At 40.1% G+C, this 20505-nt stretch overlaps 1 protein-coding gene across 1 annotated transcript in view; it reads right to left on the bottom strand.

Moving 5' to 3' along the window:
* LOC121328906 (agrin-like) overlaps positions 1-20505 on the bottom strand; it is a 152727-nt gene that overhangs the window by 43949 nt on the left and 88273 nt on the right. Inside the window, exons 5-8 of the mRNA XM_041274047.1 lie at positions 7310-7525; positions 3455-3679; positions 801-1025; positions 287-493 (exon numbers count right to left, since the gene is read on the bottom strand). Of these exons, the coding sequence (XP_041129981.1) occupies positions 287-493; positions 801-1025; positions 3455-3679; positions 7310-7525 (873 nt within the window). The remainder of the gene's footprint in view (positions 1-286; positions 494-800; positions 1026-3454; positions 3680-7309; positions 7526-20505) is intronic.

A 20505-nucleotide genomic window follows, 5' to 3' on the forward strand; every position in this document is an offset into this window, starting at 1 on the left:
GAATAATGTACGAGATGAATGTTTTAATGTTTGCAATGCATTGTATGAAAACACTGGCAATGTAATTAAATGCTGGCAAATTGAGAAGCGCCTTTTGGGGCATTACTTATTATCACCTTGTATTGTGTTAAATGATAAGATCGTACATTGACAATACATAGAGAATACAAGACATGAATAAAGGGTGCAGTGCAGTGGACACACAAGGCACACAGCATTTCTCCAGGACAGCGGACACGTTTAAAGCAACACGTTGCCTCCTGTCTCTCACAGCGGCTACACTTACCGCAAGGCCCCTCGTGTTTCACTGGAATGTGCGTTTTCTGGATGCACTCTGCCTTTTGGCGCTGGCAGTCGTTGCTGTAGGTCTTGCTGTCTCGGCCGCAGATGGGTTTGTAGGTGCCGTCGCACTCAATGGGCTCACAGGAGCAGCGGGGCGCCGGTTTGCGGTTAAGGCATACGGCGTTGTATTTACATCCCTCCTTGCACTTATCTGTCAGAAAAGAAACGAGACCTACACTGAAAACCCTCAGCACAACAAGAAATTCCCTCTCAACCTTTATTTCTATATTTATCTAAAGAATTCAAAACTAGCTAGCAGTACTAGATGCAAGGAGCGTACTCTTTACGTTCCTGTATAGTACTGCTCCAGAGTTACAGATGGCCTACATATACAGTTCATATACCACGACCACTTGCATCTCATCACTGCAGACCTCTACACACAGTATAGGAAAGACTCCATGCAAAACAGCAGACGTCCAGTGTACTTGAAGTAGAATATATATACATATACTCACCCTGAGGCTGGCAGGAGCCAGAGCGGACTTTGAAAAGCTGAATGCCCCTTTGACTGGCAGTGCGCAGCATGCTGCACTCATTCGGATAGGTGGTCCCGTCGCTCCCACACAGTGGCTCTTTTATGGGGGGGCAGTTCTCCGGCAAAGGGAATCTCACAATCTGCCGGCTCCTGGGAATCACACGGCAACCCTCATCCCGGTTGTTCTGGTTATCTTTACAGGGGTCTGAGGAAACAGGGAGCCATGACAGAGAGCTCTTTTACCCGTCCTTTCACAGGTGTACATGCATAATAGTAAATACATTACGGTTGCACAGTGGCTAAGAGATCGATGTTGAGTCCCAAGAATGTTTTGATTAGCCAGGCAAGTCATATAATGCCAAACTGTAAGAAACAATTTTCTTTTATTGTTTGAAATACTTGATTTGTCTCGATCTAATGGGATAGAGCACACTGAACACTTTGCAAACAGAACCCCATCTCCCTGCATTTACAAACCCCAACAGTCCAAACTAGAATATCTCAGGTCGCAGGCCCACATACTGATGCACCGACTCCCGAGTCAACACACAGCCAAGACAATCCCTATTTGTAATGTAATTACGAAGATCATTATTGAAATGAGAGCGCTGGCATTGTGGATGCAACCAGCCTTTCACGGCAAGAGGAGACAAATAATTAATTTTCTGCTGCACGGCATTAAGAGACCAGGCAAGCTGAGGAATCTGTAATTTGAACTCATAGGGGATACAAAAATAAAACACCTTCAAATTAAAGACTACAACACATAAAACGTGCACAGCTTCTACTCTGCCATTTGCCTGTTGAAGAAGATCATTTTTTTAATCAATATTCGCTTTTGTCAGAAAATAATGTTGTCTGGTATTCCTCTCATCTGTAATAACCCTAATGTCATTATAAAAATGCCTTTAAAATCTATTTATTTAATCAAGAAATCGTGGCGAGGTTATATGAGCAGTTAGAAAACAATATGGAAGCTTAAAATCAGGTACAGCATGGTTAGAAATAAGACTTCCATTGCATAGCAGCTTGATCCATTCCTGGTTTTACTTTAATAAGTCACACTTGAGCTTGTTACCTATATACTGTAGCTAATCAAGCTTGTAGTAACACCTGGAATGGATTCAGCTGCTATGCAATAGAAGTCTTATTTCTACTCCTGTACAGCCCCATCTACTCTTAAAGCTCCGCTAGTAAGCAATATAGTTTACAAGTAGTATTTAAAATACTTTGTATTTTTTCAGAACGAACGAACAACTTTTCTGCAAGAAGGAACATCTGCAAGTCATTCCCCTTATCTGTTGTGGAAGTCGCTTAAATGCAAGGCAGCAAAGAAGCACCACAGCCACTGTATCGGTGACTCACATCACTCTCAAATGACTGCTGTTCAAAGGATGACACAGATACAATTTAGCTATGCATTCCTGAACAGTAATATTAAGTTTTATCCTTTATTTTTACTCCACCCTTGGGAATTCACTACACTGCCACAGAGTCATTTAATTTCATTTACCCTGCAAGAACCAGTCCATCTTATCTCTTGCACTGTTTTTATATTTCCTAATTTGCATCAGGGTTTTCAGACCTGAGGTGCATATTGACAGAACAAACTTAGAGAACAAACAGGTGGGTATCTAGCAGCTATTCTCTCTTAAAGAACGCTCATGTTTCTGAGTCGAATTGCATTAATGTCTCAGGAGAACAGTGGCCTTGTAGCTGAAGCTAAGGTGTCTGAGTCAGGAGAATCACTTCTCTAATCCCAGATCAGCCCCTGATTAATTACACCATACTTTACTCTCTAGCAGAAAATGCCTGGCCCCAAGCAAAATAAGAACGTTCTGCAGCTCTCAGCTTTCAAAGGTAAATGGGATGAATCAATGAGTTATCTCTCTTATCTTTTTGGTATACTGATGTTTAAACCCTCAAAATCCCAAGAATGCTAAATGACTCGCCAAAATCTATATACACATTTTTACAGAATAGCTACAAATGAACATAAGCTGTTTTGATTCCTCCACTAATAAACGTGATTTGACAGCTCTCAGTATTTAAGCACTCTTGTATTTTCAATTTTAAGCACTGAAGCAAAGTGTGGTATCTTTGCTATTTGAAATATTTTTTATATACTTTGAAGACTGAGGGTTTCTATGTGGTTCAGTTGAACCCTAAAAATCCAACTATATTCTGATAACCCATTTAAACATATCCTCTTCAGTCACTGTGTGTGCCATGTGTTTATCATTTCCTATCTATGTGTCTATTTTATAATGCATATAGGTTTTTTTCAAAGTTATGACATAGCAACTTCTTAAACTCCATAGAGTTCACACAAACTTTTTCAAAATTTCAAAAAATGCAATAAAAAAAAAAAAAAGAATGACCAAAGGGATATACACAATGAAATGTAAATCTGAAAAAAAAAACTTCTGCCTAGCCAAAATGGACAGATCATCTTGTTGAGTTCAGTAAATTAAGAGCAAACAGAGGGAATGATTAAACTGGGAGGAGAGGCAGTCAATTCATTACAGTAGATAACCATGTCAAACATCTTACGCCACTGGCTGAGGACACTATACAGTAGAAGTGAGCCCTGAAGCCCTGCATGTAGCAATCCTTTTAAACAGGCACGCTTACCACAAGGGCCATCAAACTGCTTGTTGATGTTCTTCTGGTGGTCGCAGGCAAACTCGTTCATCTCACATTCGTTCCTGTAGTCCTTGCCGTCACTGCCACACACCACCTTCTCTGGCTCCCTGGTACAGGAGATCGGGCACATACACTTGGCAGACAGGCCGTCAGAAGACTGGATACAGGTGCTGCCATAACTGCAGGTCACTTCAGAACAAGGGTCCTTTGTAGCTAAAGGACGATAACAAAGGAACTGGATTGTTAGTACAGACACCTTCTACATTACAAAACAGAACCTTTCGGAATGCACTGAGCAACTGACTTGCTCTGTTTCTGAAGAGCTGGCTTTGGGGAGTGCACACTCTCATGTCATGTTTGAAATCTAGCATCAAGCCGTTTGAGGTTTGTCCTGCCTGCCTTGCAATTGCAGTTGGGCTGTTAAAACAACAGCTCCACAGACATTAAGTTGGGTCTCAAGAACATTTAAAACTTGCAGGTTGGAATAACCAGAGCGAAAACATTGACAATGCTTTATTTTTTAGCTAGCTGTATTAATCATTTATTTTACTTTAGAATGCAGGAGTGTTTTGCTTGGTGTAATTTGAACTGCATTGATATACAGCCTAGTGCACTACTTGATATAAGCCATTCGGTAGATAAACCATCATTCAAGGACTATATCAAACAAAGCTTTGTTAATGTCTACTGAAGACCCATCGTACAAACAACTATACCATTAGTATGTAAAGAATTGCCTATAGCTGTTTGAAAATCTAGCTACAATGGGTAGATCCAACCATAATCCTGCAAACCCTACAAGTATCACTGTCAACCATTTATATTCAGCTAAACATGCTTGTATTTTTTGTACACTATGATTAAATTACTTTTTTTTTCTGAATGGCTTTTTTTGAGATGCTGTTTGAAAATTAGCGAAATACCTTGGAAAATGGCAGTTTTGGAAGTCATAAGGACAAACTGTTATCAGGGAAGCTGGAGCACAGCTATGCCGTCATACTCTGTGGATTTGATCTGGAAATTCGTTTTTTCCTACAGCAAATAATAAGTGACAATTTGGATTTCTGACACAGTGACATTTCCGCTCTCTCGCCCCCTTGCAGCAATTCGAAACACACACATCCCCTCGTATAAATAAGATCTAGGAATGCAAGCTGCCCTTTATGAAATGTGAAAGTCAAGATTAAGATTAATTAAGATTAAAATGGAGGAAAGCTGCTCTGTGTCAAATAACTAGAAAAAATATATACCACACACTAGGGTCTTCAGCAGTTTGGGTTTGACTTTTCTGCAAAAAATCTGGGACAGCAGTCTGGGATAGGGAATAGGGTCTCTTCCTGCTGGGATGATTCCAGAAATTATGGGATTGACTGCCTATCCTTGGATTTCCTCAAAGCTCAGACTGGATTAAAACTGTCTAGAATGACCACAATCTGGCCTAATCAGACTTTACCCCCAGCGCTTTAAAGCAGAGTCTGTCAGCCCGATACAGCACTTGAAATTGACGTGCATTCTTTTACCTTTTCTAATGAAGTTCAACGCAAACATATTAAGAGAATATATCCAGTCTCTCTTCTAGAAGATAGTTGGAGAGATATAAAAAGTTTGAGAGTTGGCACAGTGCATTTAAATAAGAAATGTCTTCCACTCAACTTGATAAGCACTCTCATTAAATGTACATTGTTGCAAGCCTATTCTCTGTAATTTAAATGACATTGGGAGCCAAAAAAAAGGAAAAGTAATGAGACACTTCTTAGTTCTCAATTATCAGCTCAGTCAAGTGAACTCTTTTAAAACGCTGAAAAAAAATGACAGCCTGTGATATATTTTTTTTTTCATCAGCCTCGGTTGACTTTCCTCGTTAAGAGAAAACGTCTGGAGCAGAGAGAGGTGGTGGAGGTGGCGTCTGTGACGACAGGTTATTCGACACAGCTCACAGAGAATGGAGGTCAGATTCGTTTACACACTGACACAGGGTGACTGCCCTCACTTTCAGGTTCTCGAATGCACAGCTGGTGCATGCTGGGACCAACTATCTAGCTCATTAACCTGCCACAGACAGTGAGCAGGGAGCAGGGAGCAGGGAGCAGATCTCAGGAGAAGTAGAAGGGGGTGGGATTGTGCCAGAAAGAAGCCTGTCAGTAACCTTACCAGACTACCCATTAACAGCCACTGGTTGGCTGGAGCCTCAGTGGAAAGCCAAGTTTAGTTTAGTAAGCCAGCCACGTCTTTTGAAGCACTTGTGTATGCATCTGCAGCTTTACTTTGGTTTACAATGGTCTATCAGGAATAGGAAAGGAATGCCAGAGGCTCTTCTCAGGTATGAAAGGACCTGTCTGTTTTCTGTACTGCTGTTGTTTTTTGTATGCAGCGTTTTATTCTTGTTTTATTTGTAACTACAGGTTTTCATATTATATATATATATATATATATGATGGTCAGTGGTGATTTATACCAGGACACAAAATAAATAATTGAAAATATTTCCATATAGTGGTTGTAAGATAAGGACTGTTGTTTATGGTATGCTAGAATATAATTGCATTTAAAAAAAAAAAAAAAGTATAATGCTTTAAACAAGTAAATACAATTTAAAGTACATCTCCTGTTCCTTATTAAAAAAGCAGCCTGCGATGTCTATTTTTAAATTAGCAGAGCCTTACACTAATCTCTGCTTATCTCTCTTGAGCAAGATGCTTGGCCCCTGCAACATGGAGACACAATTTGCTTAACAAGTATCACTTCTTGGAGGGGATGAGCATGTGAATAAGGCAGCAAACAGAATTCAAATCTCCAGTATCTTTACAAGAGCAAACCTATCTCTGAATTGGAAGTAGTAAGCAGATTTAGCACTTACCACTGCTGTGTGAATAACACAAAAGTGATGGAAAGTGTTGGTGGCTATACAGCTCCCCTCCCCCTTTTTTAAATGTTGGTTGTAAAATGTTGCAAACATTACTCTGAACAAACATACCTAAGCAAAAAAAAAAAAGTTTGCATCAATGCATCCCAACTAAAATATGTATAATTATTATCTGAGGTGTTTGCATTGGCATTTCATCACTTACGATAACATACTGAAGAGATGCGACAAGGTAACAAGTCATGCCACTTGGCCAGAAACTGGGTGATGCACAGCTGCAAAGCAAAAACACCAACATGCCACTTTGACAGCAAGCAGCTGTGGTAAAACACACACACACACACACACTTTACTACAGCCTTATTCCCACTACAGTCTCCCATGACACAGTCACAGCAAAGGCCCAACAAGACAAGTATCTTGAACCAGCGCTTGAATTACTGGTGAACTTGTCGAGAGGGGACAAGCGCTGTGCAGAACAGCGGAGAATCCTTCTTTTAATCAGGGACCTGACAAGCCGTTCTCTGAACTTCTCTTCAGGGGTTCATATGTGCCGGTTGGCTCTGGTGCTTTTTTCCCTGACAGGCGAGAATTGTATGCTTTCCTGTTCCACTAATTGAATGACAAAAGTATCCTGTAATGATATATTTTAGGACGCAATACTCTTAACAACAGTGTCATATCGCTCCTGTTCATCAGATTAGTTAGAACTTCGTTTCAGGTATCCAATATTTAAAAAGTACTAAAAAGGCTGTAAAAAAAAAACTAAGAACCAAATGCTCTTTTGTCTGTTCAGTGATCAAGGAGTGCCTTCAGGTAAAACATGGTAGGTCAGGAACATATTTCTGCCACAGAGAGGATTCCCAGTAGGTTAAACTAGACAAAGAACACGCAATGTTCTGGTGAATACATTTCTCAGCATGCTTTGCAGTGTGATTTATAGAATGAGGTACATATTTACATTTCTTCACACTACTTACCACATGCTCCCTTCTTGATCACCTTGAGCCTCCTCTGTGTGCTGCACTGTGCTTTCTCCAGCTCGCACTCATTGGAATAGGTAGAGTAATCGGATCCACAGACTGGGGCCACCACAGATGGGCAAGAGACTTTCTTACAGACGCACTCTCCTTTGGATGGATCAGCCACGTCCTTCTCACATACCGCTCCGAACCCACACAGCATGCCTCGACACACTGGAGAAACAAACAAAGAGAAAAAGCCTGGTTACGTCAAGTGTTTTTTTTAATGTTTTTTTTCTGCTTGCAACCATCCCTGTGTTGGGTACTTGTACAAAAGTATGTTTTTGATTGTTTAGAAATTGTGTTTTAACAGTGGAATTTATTCAGCAGCCATGCCGGGTAACTGCTGAAAATAAAATGTTGGCTTGCCATTATTGTTTTTAACTGATGTTACGAACCATTTTTGCCCACCAATTTTCATACAGATTACTGATTTTTATTTTGCACATTGCTAATTAGATCCTTTTCTGTTCCACACTTGTATAACAAAGTGTATGGTCAAAGTATAACAAAGTTCACATACATACATGTGCATATACAGCACCTCCCTCACACAAACACATAGGCAGCTTTCCCTGATGTAAACTTTTTTTTATTTTTTTTATTCTGACAGCAGATTTGCTTCTTTCTTTCCAGACTAGAAAATGCACGAAAAGGAGGCTAGCAATTAGTGTTTTTATTTCATTGGGGCTGGAAAGTGCCTCTTCTCTGCTATCAGGGCCATGAGAAACAGCCCTGTTACAATACACAGCCTGACGTTTCTATTTCCAGTTTCAGTTAGTTAAAGCAGACAGAGACAGTGCTGACTTGCTTCACAGGCTTTCTGGTGCAATGATCTCAGACACTTCTTAAAAGTTTCAAAAAACAATGGAAAAAGCAGCGAGTTGGTGCAATGGGTTAATCACTAGTTTTCTTAAGGCCTGGGATCAAATCTGGTTTAATGTCATGTTTCAATCTGCTGCTGGTGTCTGTGAATATATGTTCCCCCCGTAAACTTGTACCATCCAGTCCCCTCTGACAGGTTCAGTCTCACCTACAATAATCATGATAACAGCCTACAAATGTTGCAGCATAATTTACATAAAAACAGGATCAATAACAAATACGCATGTAGGGGGGAACAAATGTTTACTGGTGGGAACAAATATTCACTGAAAATCCAGGGGAACCAAAATTTGTTTACAGCAGCTCTGTCCGTTTCAAAATGTATCAGGTCGACTGCAATCTAGCAGAACTATCTCCAACTTGAACATTATTTATGAGCGCCCAATACAAAGATGAATCCAATGAAAGCAATACGCAGAACCGAATGGTAGTAAGCACACTCACTTTTTAGTTTAGGTTCAGTTGCCTTCACAGTGCAGAGAAGCTGTCACGATAATTAGTACTATAGCTTTTCAGAGCTTCTCAGTTCTAATTCTATGATGGAGAAATTGTGCTTTTGTACAAGTTTTTAAAAACAGTACCCACATGATGTAAATGAACCACTTAGCGCTTCTCTCATTGTTAGCAACAGACACCTGCTGTACAGTAGCTGGTGAGAAATACAGCCCCGAATCAAAAATGAATATCAAAAGGACACAAAAAAATTTGAAAAGAACAAGATGAAAGAGTACGAGTCTTAAAGAGTACAAGGCTCTACGTGAGACAGTGCACTTGAGATAAAGTGGCAGGGCTAAACCAGTTCTGGAGGGATGCAGGGAAGTGGTGGCCACTCAACAATGCAGGGTGAGACATGCAATCCCACAGAGTTTATATTTATATCGGACTAATTTGCTCTGAAGCAGCCAGCATTTGTTAGATGGAAACCAGTGCTTTTATTGAGACACAGAGCTTATCGCTTCTTGAGGTGAAAACAGCTATTTGTGACAAGACTTTAAAACAGAAGTATTGAGCCTTGCCTTCTCCCCTTTGGGATGTTACGACAACCCAACCATTTTATCACAGATTCAGAATGTTGGTCGCCATGACCACCTATACTATATTCCCAGAGACGTAAACTAGTGTGCTAAAAATAAGAAGAGACGCACAGCTGTGTATTGCAGTAAAGTAGCATCCTTTATCAAGCTCTTGTGAGCAATTGCAAGCCATGTCGCTCCCGAATGACTCCCAGTGGGTGTCCAACTCAAATAGCAGTCACAGGACAGCGTATTACTGCAAATGAAAAAGCTCAGGTTATTCTGTTTATTTCCATTTATTTTTGCTTCCACTGTGTGTTATCTATACAACGAATTTGAAATCTAATGAGAAAAAAAGATATCTCTATATCTATATATCTAGATATATTTGTTGCCGCCGAAGTAATTCAACACATTAAAGCCTATGCCTTAAGTATTACATATGCCAGTCAACTTTAGTGGGTGTTGGGATCTTTGAGTCTCCAGTTGGTCCTTGAGCACATTCATGTACATCCTTTGCCTCCCAGACCAAAGCACATTGCTGATTAGCGGCTGGCGGGGTCTGCAGCTTCTCTTTCCTATAAAGCACCAGAGTGTGAATCCTCCCTCCCAATTCACCAACTTAAAAAGCAGCTGCTTGAGAAAAGACTATCCAGGCTGAGAGAATCATAAAAAGAAATGAATGAAAGCAATGCAAACAAGGTTTTGTGTTTAGTTTCTTTTTAGTTGACTGGTGCATGATGGACCTAACCTTGACGGAACTAAGCATGCCTGCTTTCATCAAATGATAGTTGGGTATTTCCATCGTACCTATGGGGCATGGTATGGAATGCTTCACTGAAGACAATCGTGCCAATTTGAAGTCTCTTCAGATATACTAATTAAACGGAACTCTATGGGTGGCCATTTACAATGCCAGAACAAGTGTAGGTCCTAAACATTTTTTAATTGCTACAGTGCCATGGAATGACCCATATACAGTAACTAAACTTGCCACTCTGAATCATTACTACAGCAACACACTGCACTAGATGTGGAGTGGGGGTGTGTATTCAGTATGTGCGTCTCCATGGGCTTAGTCAATCTTCTCTACCTCTCCAGCAGAACATGCTGGAGCCAGCAGCTAACTTTGCTACTCTTGGGTTATACTGTTTCAAACCAATGATTTCAGCTGCCCTCCAGACTATGTGCCCCAGAATAACCTTGTTTCAGATTTCATAAAGGAAACATCAATACCAAAGTCTTATTCTAACCACTGAACTGTTTCATCCGCAGCTTAACTAGATGAAATTATTTATTGGAAGCAAAGCCGAGTGTCAGGGCTCCTATCAAACACAGCACACAACCCTGCCACTGTATAAAACTGTATAGTGTGACTGTAACTGACAGAGACGCATAAGCTTTGCCAGGATGCATACATTTGCACCAGCTACCAGCCACAGCAATACCCTATCAGGACATTGCTTATGGTTAAAACACAGCTTTCCAAGATTCTTACAATTTACCAGTGGTTCAGGGAGTCTGTCTTCCTTTCCCTGTCGCTGCTTCTTTCTCAAGACAAACATGCCTATTTTGTCCAGGAAAGCTGAATTAATAATACAGAATTATTAGCAGTCCCGATTCTGTCACCTTTCATCTTAACACAAAGAAAAGCAGGCGAGCTATGAAGAGATTACTGCTTCTTGAAATATACATGAATAATTCACCCTTGCCTTGGCAGGCGTATCGCTAGATAAAATTATTCAAACCGCAGACAGCCTCTGTTATAGTAAAGTGCTCTCTCTCTCTCAATTCATAATTGTGGCAGGGCAGAAGCCCTGCTGCTGTAAATAGTGTGTGTGGGAATGTAAGGTTGGCAGGGATGGGGTTAAATAGCAATCACAGGTGTGGCCATTCCCCAATTAGGTGATTGATGCTAATTGGGGAGTGGCCACATGTATAAAAGGAAGGTGAATGTCCAACCTGTATTGTTTTGTTTGAACATTTGTTTTGGCCCTCCTGCCGTGTTTACTTGTTCATATGTTTAGTGTGTTATTTTGTTAAATAAAAGTGTGCATATGTGCTTAAAACTGCAGTTTTCTGCCTCTGTAATACCTGCCAGTATCCAGCCTAGGCCATGACGTTGCCCTGTCACAATAGATCTTGTGTGTCTCCAAAAAAAAACTTGAAATGAAATGTGGTAAAAGAGATCTTCAATCTCCTCAGCTGGGAGGCAGATGAGAAGAGATGGATGCAGGCCCACTCCAAATACTTATACTCATGGGGGGGGATACAGTAAAATAACAAATGACTTAGACACATGTGAATTCTTCATCTGTTCTCAGGACACTTTGGCGGCTGTCAGTCACAGCCTGTCAATAAGAAACAAAGCCAGGCTTGGCTATTTTATTACGACAGCCCCGCGATGGACACAGAGCCGTCTTAATTTACACAAGCGCTCAGCTCCTGCAGATGCTGTGTGTCAGAGGGCGAGGAAATGCCAGCCTGATCAAAGCTGCTTGGATCCCTGTAAGTGGGCCAGATCAATACAGACAAAGCACTTTCTCGTCTTTCTTGCGGCCAGGCTGTGTGTCCACAAAGGAGCGTGTTCTTCAAAAAGCTTATTTTCAGTCAAAACACACACTGCTGCGGTTTAAAGCATTAAAACTGGATTTTGCAGTTTTCAACCCCAGGCAACAAACTCACATTTTTGGAAATTGATATGACCACGGATGTTAAATATCTTTTAACCAATAATATGTAAAATATGACTGTTTGTACTGTAAGTAAATACGTTGTGTGTAGAGATCTCATGCAGTTTAGGTTCTGGCTGATCAAACTGTGCGTAATGGCATATATTATACAATAGGAGACATCCTACACATGGCATATTAACTTATTCTAAGATCACACAAATGGAAACTGTAGTCAGGAATAGCTTTAAAAATAACCTGTCCCGATCATTAAAATCACTGAAAATCTACTGCCACCGTCACAGACTAATGCGTGCAGGCCTACAGGTGCTGTGTCATGACAAAACTATTTATTAAAAACAAAAAGTGCAGCTGCAAAAATGCAGTTTTTTTAAAAGTTTGTAGCAATTCTGGTAATGTTTTCTTCAACGAAACTAGTGTTAAGCTAAGTCAGAATTTAAAGAAAACGTGAAATTAATAGGATCATCCATTTTTGCAAAATGTACCAGGTATGTGTGATTTAAAAAAAAAATATATATATATTTCTGAACATTTGAATTAGATGTGGTACTCTATGGATGGGATGACATCTGTACACCGATGTACTGGAATTTTGACAAATACCTTACTGTGATTGGATGATTTCTGATAAGGGATTTATAAAGTTCTGTGCATACTCTGTGTGAAAGGCTTATTGTTGTGACCGATTGCTCAGTCTGATATCTTTGAGACACTCTTGGAACAAGTTTATCCTCATTTATAATTAAATGCAAATGGCATCCTAAAGCTGTTATATGTAATATATACAGTAAACACAGCTGCAGCTTCTTGGTGCATGTCAGTTTTAGTCACATTGGAAAGACATGAGATTTTAATAGATATCAGAAGCTTCCAGTGCCAGGACTGCACAAATTGCTGATGGTTTACAGTGAACAGTCCCAAACATGAGGACTTTGGGACGTTCTGGGCAACAGACTTCACTGCAGATTTCTACCCGGACTTCATAGAAGAAATAAAAGCAAGAGTCAAGTATTCCTCCATGTATTTTTAAACAGACACGTCAAATCAGTGCCCTCCCCTAAACCCGAACAGAAGGGCAGGTGTTACCTGGTGTACAATATTAACATGGATTTTACTGCTCAGGTGTTTGGATTTTCTGAATCTGGGACACTGTAAGCAATTCGGAGACCCTGCTGTGAATCTATTACTTTCAACAGGGGAGGCCAGCAAACTGCGGCTTTGAAAGGTTTTAATACTCGTGGAGAGTTTCTGCTTGGGATAAATGATCACATCATATAGTCATAATGAGATGCACTAGCTGCGACCTTGCTCTGCATCCTTAATCATTTTTTCTAATTTCTCATTATTTTACTGCAGACATCTCGTATTGCACTGGGAGTGATTAGGCTGCACTTATGCCTAGTGCAATAGCATGTAGAAGTGTTTTTCTTGTTTCAGATCTGCATAAAAGCCCCTCTAATTGGTACAGCTTTCCCACTGATTTCTCCACTAACTTAAAAAGATATGTATGATTTATGAGAAAATGATGAGCACACATTAGGGTATTCCATGAATAATGCATTGAATTGTGTCACTTTAAATCTAGTAAGTCAATGCGTTTAAAATTCGGGTGACTAGGAATGGGTGTAGTTTTGTTTGCAGTTGTGGTAAACACTGCCATACAGGTTTAACCATGTATACAGTGATTTGAACTCTTCTTTACAAACACCAGGTGGGCTGGGTCACACACAGTCACAGACTCCTCACAGGTGTACAATGGGCTCAAGAGATGTTACATCAAATCCAATTTGATTTGCCTGAAAAATGCGACCAATAAAATCAAGTACAAAAGAAACGCAGGTCGCCTAAATGTCACAACAAGATTCTCCTGGTTATTTATTTATTTATTTATTTTTAAAAAACATAACGTGACCGAGCTGCAGATAAAGAGATAAATACAGACAAACCGTTAAGCCAGTTGTGAACAACTGATGACTGTTCTGGTAAAGCTCTGTTTTTGTCCAGCCAAACATACAACTGTTCACTTCCCTCTTTTCAACCGATGGCACAATCCCTTCATTTACATATTATTATTAAAGTAAAACACAATTTGAAAGAAAGCGAGTTTGTTTAGATGTTACTACAGAGTAATGATGTCATTAAGGCAATCACAGCACGCCACTCCAGTGAGCTGATGGGACTGTTAGTGCACTGTGACCACATACATATATGGATCAGACCTCCAGCTTGACACAGGAGAATTGAACCAATGCTGGAACTAAACAGTACATTCATTAGGAAAAGGAGCCTGTTTTAGAGAATAAAAGCCAAGATCATTTTCCAAAAAGCGTCCCTTCTGGGTAAATTAAAAGCTTTATTTATTTTTTTTAGGGGGGGGTGCAACCTTCTTATTTTGCAACGTACTGTAGTGTTGCTCTAACTTTGCAGACTGTGAACAGCTGTAGTTTAGTGCTCTCTATTCCCTAAGGGTTTTGGCAACATAATGAGCAGATGGAATTATGTACCCCCTTGTCATTATAGTATCAATTTACTCCAAAACACTGTGTCAACCTGCTTAGACACAATAAAAGCACTATATCCCAATATCACAGCTTAAAAACAGGTCCCAAATCTGTTTTTAAAGGGTTATGGTCTGTTGGCACCTTTTGCATAACGTACCCTGCTGTCAATAAAATCAACGATTAACTATACAGAAATCTAGTTCTTTTTCCCTCCCTACTCATGTATAATTTGGGTGATTCAGTGGTGATTTGTTGTATATAAATTCCACTGACGAATGTATCTAACATATCTGCAGGTGTTCAAAGTTTGAAGTTGATAAGTGCTGGCTTAAACAGTAAACATGCATTTCTGATAAGATTGCTGCTCTGTAGATACAGGTGTTGCTTTTCAGCTGAAACCAGGGAATTATCAGATCTTTTCACCACCAGCTGCATAATGTGACTGCTGAGTTGGGCAGGCATTAGTCACTGAGGAACCCCACGGACTTGCTTCTTTTAGAAGGGCTCGAGCAAAAAGCCCAGGGCAGCTTATGAGAAATAAAAAAAACAGTTTCAACCCCAACTACCTGTCTATAAATACCTATCCACAGGCTGGGCTAAAAGTTTGTCTCTGCGGCGAATGCGCTTAGTTTGGGAACTGAATGCTGGCTGTTGCGAATTAATAAACAACCATGCTGCTGCTGTGGGTATGATATTGCTGTGTTGGTGATGTAATCGAAGAAACAAATGGGTTCATTCAACTGATGTTAAAATCATACAAGAAGGGGACTATCAGGAAACCAACAGCTCTAGCAGTTTGTTTTGTACATATACATATGTCTATCTACACTATCTATCTATCTATCTCTACACTATCCATAGTATATATATATATATATATATATATATATATATATATATATATATATATATATATATATATATATATATATATTAGTTTTGGGACGAACACAGAATTTTCATGTTCAGATATGCGCGCATAATTTAAATATTCGTTCGGATATTTGTTCTTTTTCAAAAAGTAATAAACGCTATTATATTGCTCAGAACGCAGGCAGAGACAGCACAGCTGCATGGGCAGGCATGACCCCTGTGTGTGTGCCTTTATTTTACAGCACCTTACAATGTGTAACACGCTAAAATAGAAAAATATCCCAGGAGTAAAGAATAAGTTGTGTAGGCCTTACTTTACCCCAGTGAATTAACTACAAAACAAAGGATGCCAAATCGCAGTTCATGTCAAACGTTGTTTTGTTTATTCCCAAAATAAACAGTACATAAAGTTGACACTGCATTTTATTTATCTTTTATTTTTTTCCATTCCTTGCCATTGCTGTTTCTTCACAGTAAACAGTGGCCATAGACATGTTTTCATAAAGTAATAACATGAGGTTTTTGTAGCTGAACAAGGAAAACTGAAATTTAACTTTAAACACTTCAAATAAAACAAAACGTGTAAATGGCGATGTAAACCGAAGGGGGGAAAAAAAATCACCGTTTTGGTTCTCGTTTGTTACATTCAACATAACAGAAAGTTGCAACAAAATATATATATAATATATACAATCTATGTAAAACTCACTACACAACATTTCAGTCAAGTTGGGCACTGTTTAAGACAAGGCATTTCAGAATGATGTGCTTACCTTTTTTCTGTCCCTTGAGATTCTGACCCGCTTTTATGACCCAGAAAAACCCATAATCTGGTTTGTTTACTTTTGCTGTCTAAAACTTTTAAATAGAGGCTTGAGCTGCTGTGCTGATCCTGTGTTTCTTGTTTTTTTTTATTTTTTATATTACATCTTACATATCACTGAGAGCTCTTTTTCATTTGCCATTTTTTAAACTGGTCGCGCCAATTCTAGGTGAGGCGGTAAATAGATTTTTGTCATTTCTACCGAACACGAACACCTGATTGCAATAGTACAGCTTGTGGGTGCAAAAAGAGGCTGTTTGATTCTAAGGGGTTATATTGGAAAGGAAAGGTCAGCATGAATTGTGCATGAGGTTTGGGTTGAGGTTGTCATGGAGACAAGTGAGGCCTAGTCTCCAGCTGAGACCATCATCTGTGCCCATTTACTCTTCAGAAGGGCTGTGTACAAAGCCAGCATAAATATTGATTAAGCCCGCTGCTATTTATTTTGTAAAGGGTTTTTAAATGGTTCGTTAACATATAACTCACTCGAAACCGTTAAGCACCATCATGGCTAGGGCAGTCACTCAGGAGGCTCCTCTGGTGCCATGTACTGTATCATGACAATCCATGCTGTAATCAGGCCCACATTGTAAAAAGCAGCAGCACAGATTTTCAAGTAACTATAAGATGCCTTTAAAAATCAGAAAAAAAACCTTTTGAATTTACAGCATTTTACAGTTTTTGTAAGGTAGTCAGTACAGAACTGTTTTATCCCCTAGGCACAGTGGAGCTGCATATATTGGCCTATATATAAACGCAAGCAAAATGTAGTAATGGACGGATACAGCCTTAAGGTTTAAGGCTTATAGTTGCTTATACTGAGCAAGCCTCTTCTCAGTTACCTTTGCTTAGGTTGGTTTAAGGGGTAACTAGAGGAAACGGCTATAGTTTGAACAATCAGAACAAGATCCAGGCTAAATAACCGCACACTGACCTCTATCCTGGACCAACAAGCGCAAGTCTGAGGAATTCAACAGTTATTTCTTTGCTAACTGTGATGTAAAATCTTTAGGCAACTGCTTACTGGACAGAGACCATGGCTGAGACCGAAGATTAGATGCTTTAAAATGAAATAAAACAGAATTATATGCAGACCTTTTAAATGACCCAGAACAAGAATTTCATCAAAGACAAGAAAAAAATCACAACTGTGGAAGTGCCTCCAGAGAATTCTAGAAGTAGACACATATTCATCCCAGTCATTGTAGCACCTCTTAAATTGGCTGGATGTGAATCCAAATGGCTTTCAGACCACCCCTACTGTTTAAAAAAAAACTCCTAAGAAATAAACGCCAAAAATACATTAAGAAACTAGAGGAAGATTCAATCCTAACTGATGCACTGGTTAAAGAAAGGGGCTTGTTATCGGGAGGTCCCCGGTTCGAATCCCAGCTCAGCCAATGAGTCACCGTTAGCGACCCCGAGCAAGTCACCTAACCTCCTTGTGCTCCGTCCTTTGGATGAGACGTAAAACTGAGGTCCTATTGTGAGTGACTCTGCAGCAGCAGTTGTTGATGATGTATAGTTCACCTCCCTGTAAGTCTCTAATAGCTGCCATAATCAAAACAGAAGAGTTAAGTTTTTACGCGAGGAAACAATGTATGAAGCTGCTTGCAATTTTACAAATAAAATTCATGTCCCTAACGCAATAACATCTAAGAGGGAAAAAACAAACAAAACAGCAGAGTATTATAATTTACAGCTTGCTTTCTACTCCTACAATTAGATAGCTTACAAGAAACCACACACCTGTCACTGGCATCGTACAGTATTTGTTCATAAAGCATTCCACGTCGATCAATATAAACAAATATTTCAACAAGACACCAAACGGGTCAGAAAACTCTGAAACACCTGCACAACATCATATTAAGAATGTCCCCCTTAAATAATGTAGATAAGGTAAGCCCTATGATCCGATTGAGAAGTACAGCAAAGAATTATTCTGGCAATGGTGTCTGCTGATTATGTGTATAAAATACACTAGCTTTACAGACTGTACAGTCTCTTCTTCTAGTGAAAAGTGCTGTGTGTCCTTTATCATCAAAAACTGTTTGTTCTACAAAAATAACAAAAGAGCTCTCAATATCCGCTTACACGAAAAACTTGTTTCGATCCACGTTGTGGGTTTTCTTGAAAAAAATATATTTTTCCGCGTATTTGCACTTGCATTCAATGTCAAAATAAAAATAACTTTTATGTTTTTGCACGAATGGCTTTTGGAGTCTATTTCTACCTGCTTTCTATCATGCACACTCTGGAAACCTTTCTATTAAGAACAATGAAACAGCACAAGCCCCCACGTCTATTACATTATTAAATGTGCCATTTCCTTTTTCCTGCAGACATACAACATATGGTGATGAATGCTGAATCCTATTATGAGATGCTACCTGCAGGGTCTTGCACTGCTATGGGCATTATGCTTACACGGTAGGTGACAAATCAGTGTTGCATCAGGTTCAACAAGCAGGAGGGTTATAGAGCTGAGGGTTACTTGTCTATTATTTGATTTCTTATTTGCATCTTTAGTTTAAAAATAAAAAAAGTGTATAAACCAAAAACAAATATCCTTGTTAGAACCAAGGGGCTCACCAGGAGGAGAAAATGCACTTTTTAAATTTTTTTTTTATTTAGTGCTCGCCAGTTATTTTTATTGTTTTCTCCCCAGTTTAGTCGTGTCCAATAATTTTTAGGCTCAGCCCACCGCTACCACCCCTGTGCTGCCTCGGGAGGGGTGAAGACGAACACATGCTGTCCTCTGAAGTGTGCACCATCAGCTGCCTGCTTCTTTACACACTGCAGACTCACCACGCAGCCACCCAGAGCTACAGCATTGGAGGACAACGCAGCTCTGGGCAGCTTACAGGCAAGCCTGCAGGCGCCCAGCCAGACCACAGGGGTCACAGGTGCGCTGTGAGCTGATTAACCTAGCCGTTGTTCCCGTCCTCAGTTGGCAAAGAAATAGCCTGGACTCGAACCGGCGATGTCTAGACGACTATAGGGCACATCCTGCACTGCATGCGGAGTGCCTTTACTGGATGCGCCACTTGGGAGCCCTGAAAATGTACTTGTAAAAGCATCTAATTACACTTGCCAACCTCTGAATCAATGCACTGAAGTAACATGTTACATCCAAAACTAGCTACAGAGTTTGAGTATAGGCAGGGGAGTATATATTTGTGTATTTATAGATGGGTTATAAACAAGGGTTCCTTCCAGCAACAGCCCACTGAAACAGGGCATCACTTAAAACCATGGTTGTAGAGGTAGTAAGCATTACAGCTATGAAAACGTACTCCAGTTCTAGAATACACTGGCTGGAGCACCACTTCTACCCGCCTGGCCCACCCACAAGCTTCCCTCAGGGGGCCCCCAAATTATTTTAAATGGAAAGCTTCAGAATTTTTAAACCGATTAGGTTACCATCAGTCAATGCCCATCATGAATCAGTAAACCAAGACTCCTTTAAACTAGAAATACCTGCACAATGCAGTAAACCCCATATATGTAAGCACACAATTCTACAGTACTGGAATGAGCAAGGTAGCCAAAGAAGCATTGAATAAATTACACAGTTGAATAGAGTATTGGCTTGTAAAACCCACCACCCACCCAACCATGGGAAAGAAACCTTGCCCTCGCCCATCATCTGGCTTGATAGTATTGGTTTCACAGAGGAGTGGCTGGCGGGCCGTGCAGTGTGACCCAGGGCTTAATAGAATCCATGACAGCCTGACTGGACAAATTTACTGCTGAAGCTGGCAAAAAATCAATTTTGCTCCTTCACAGTGTACCGAGCCAGCATGCAAAAGCAGGACGAGCTCTCCGCTCACAAGGGAAACAAAATATAAAAGGGGTACCCAAAAAGTAGAGAAGGGGATTTCAGGTGTATGAGAAGCTCTCAGAACTCCAGCTGAGAGCCTTAATTAAATCCCATTGCAACATGGGGCAGCTGGCCAAGGGGGGTTGGGGGTGGGATAAAAAAATATAATAATAAACCGTAATAAGAATCATAAACCGTGTCCTTCCTTGAATGACCTGGATATCCCCTGGGGCAGAAGACGTGTGTGGTTAAAACCACACACCTTTGGGTTCATTAAAGTCAGCCTGCTTCGTATTGTAACAATGTGGACCCTTCCTTTGATTGGATCTTTACTGCCAATTACATTGACTTATAAATCACAGGAATGGTTTCTCTGCTAGAGCCGCGGTCATTACATTTACACACAGCTCCCCTGTTGCGTTTCCGACTCGCTCCTTATCTGGTTTTTGCAGGAGGATCTGGGAAGCAATTATTTGGACCCCGTAGTTTTTAGACCTCATAAAAACACCCCGGGAGATTAATATGGGACTGTATTCCTCA

The sequence above is a fragment of the Polyodon spathula genome, chromosome 16 (genome assembly GCF_017654505.1).
Source record: "Polyodon spathula isolate WHYD16114869_AA chromosome 16, ASM1765450v1, whole genome shotgun sequence".
Taxonomy (NCBI): Eukaryota; Metazoa; Chordata; class Actinopteri; order Acipenseriformes; family Polyodontidae; genus Polyodon; species Polyodon spathula.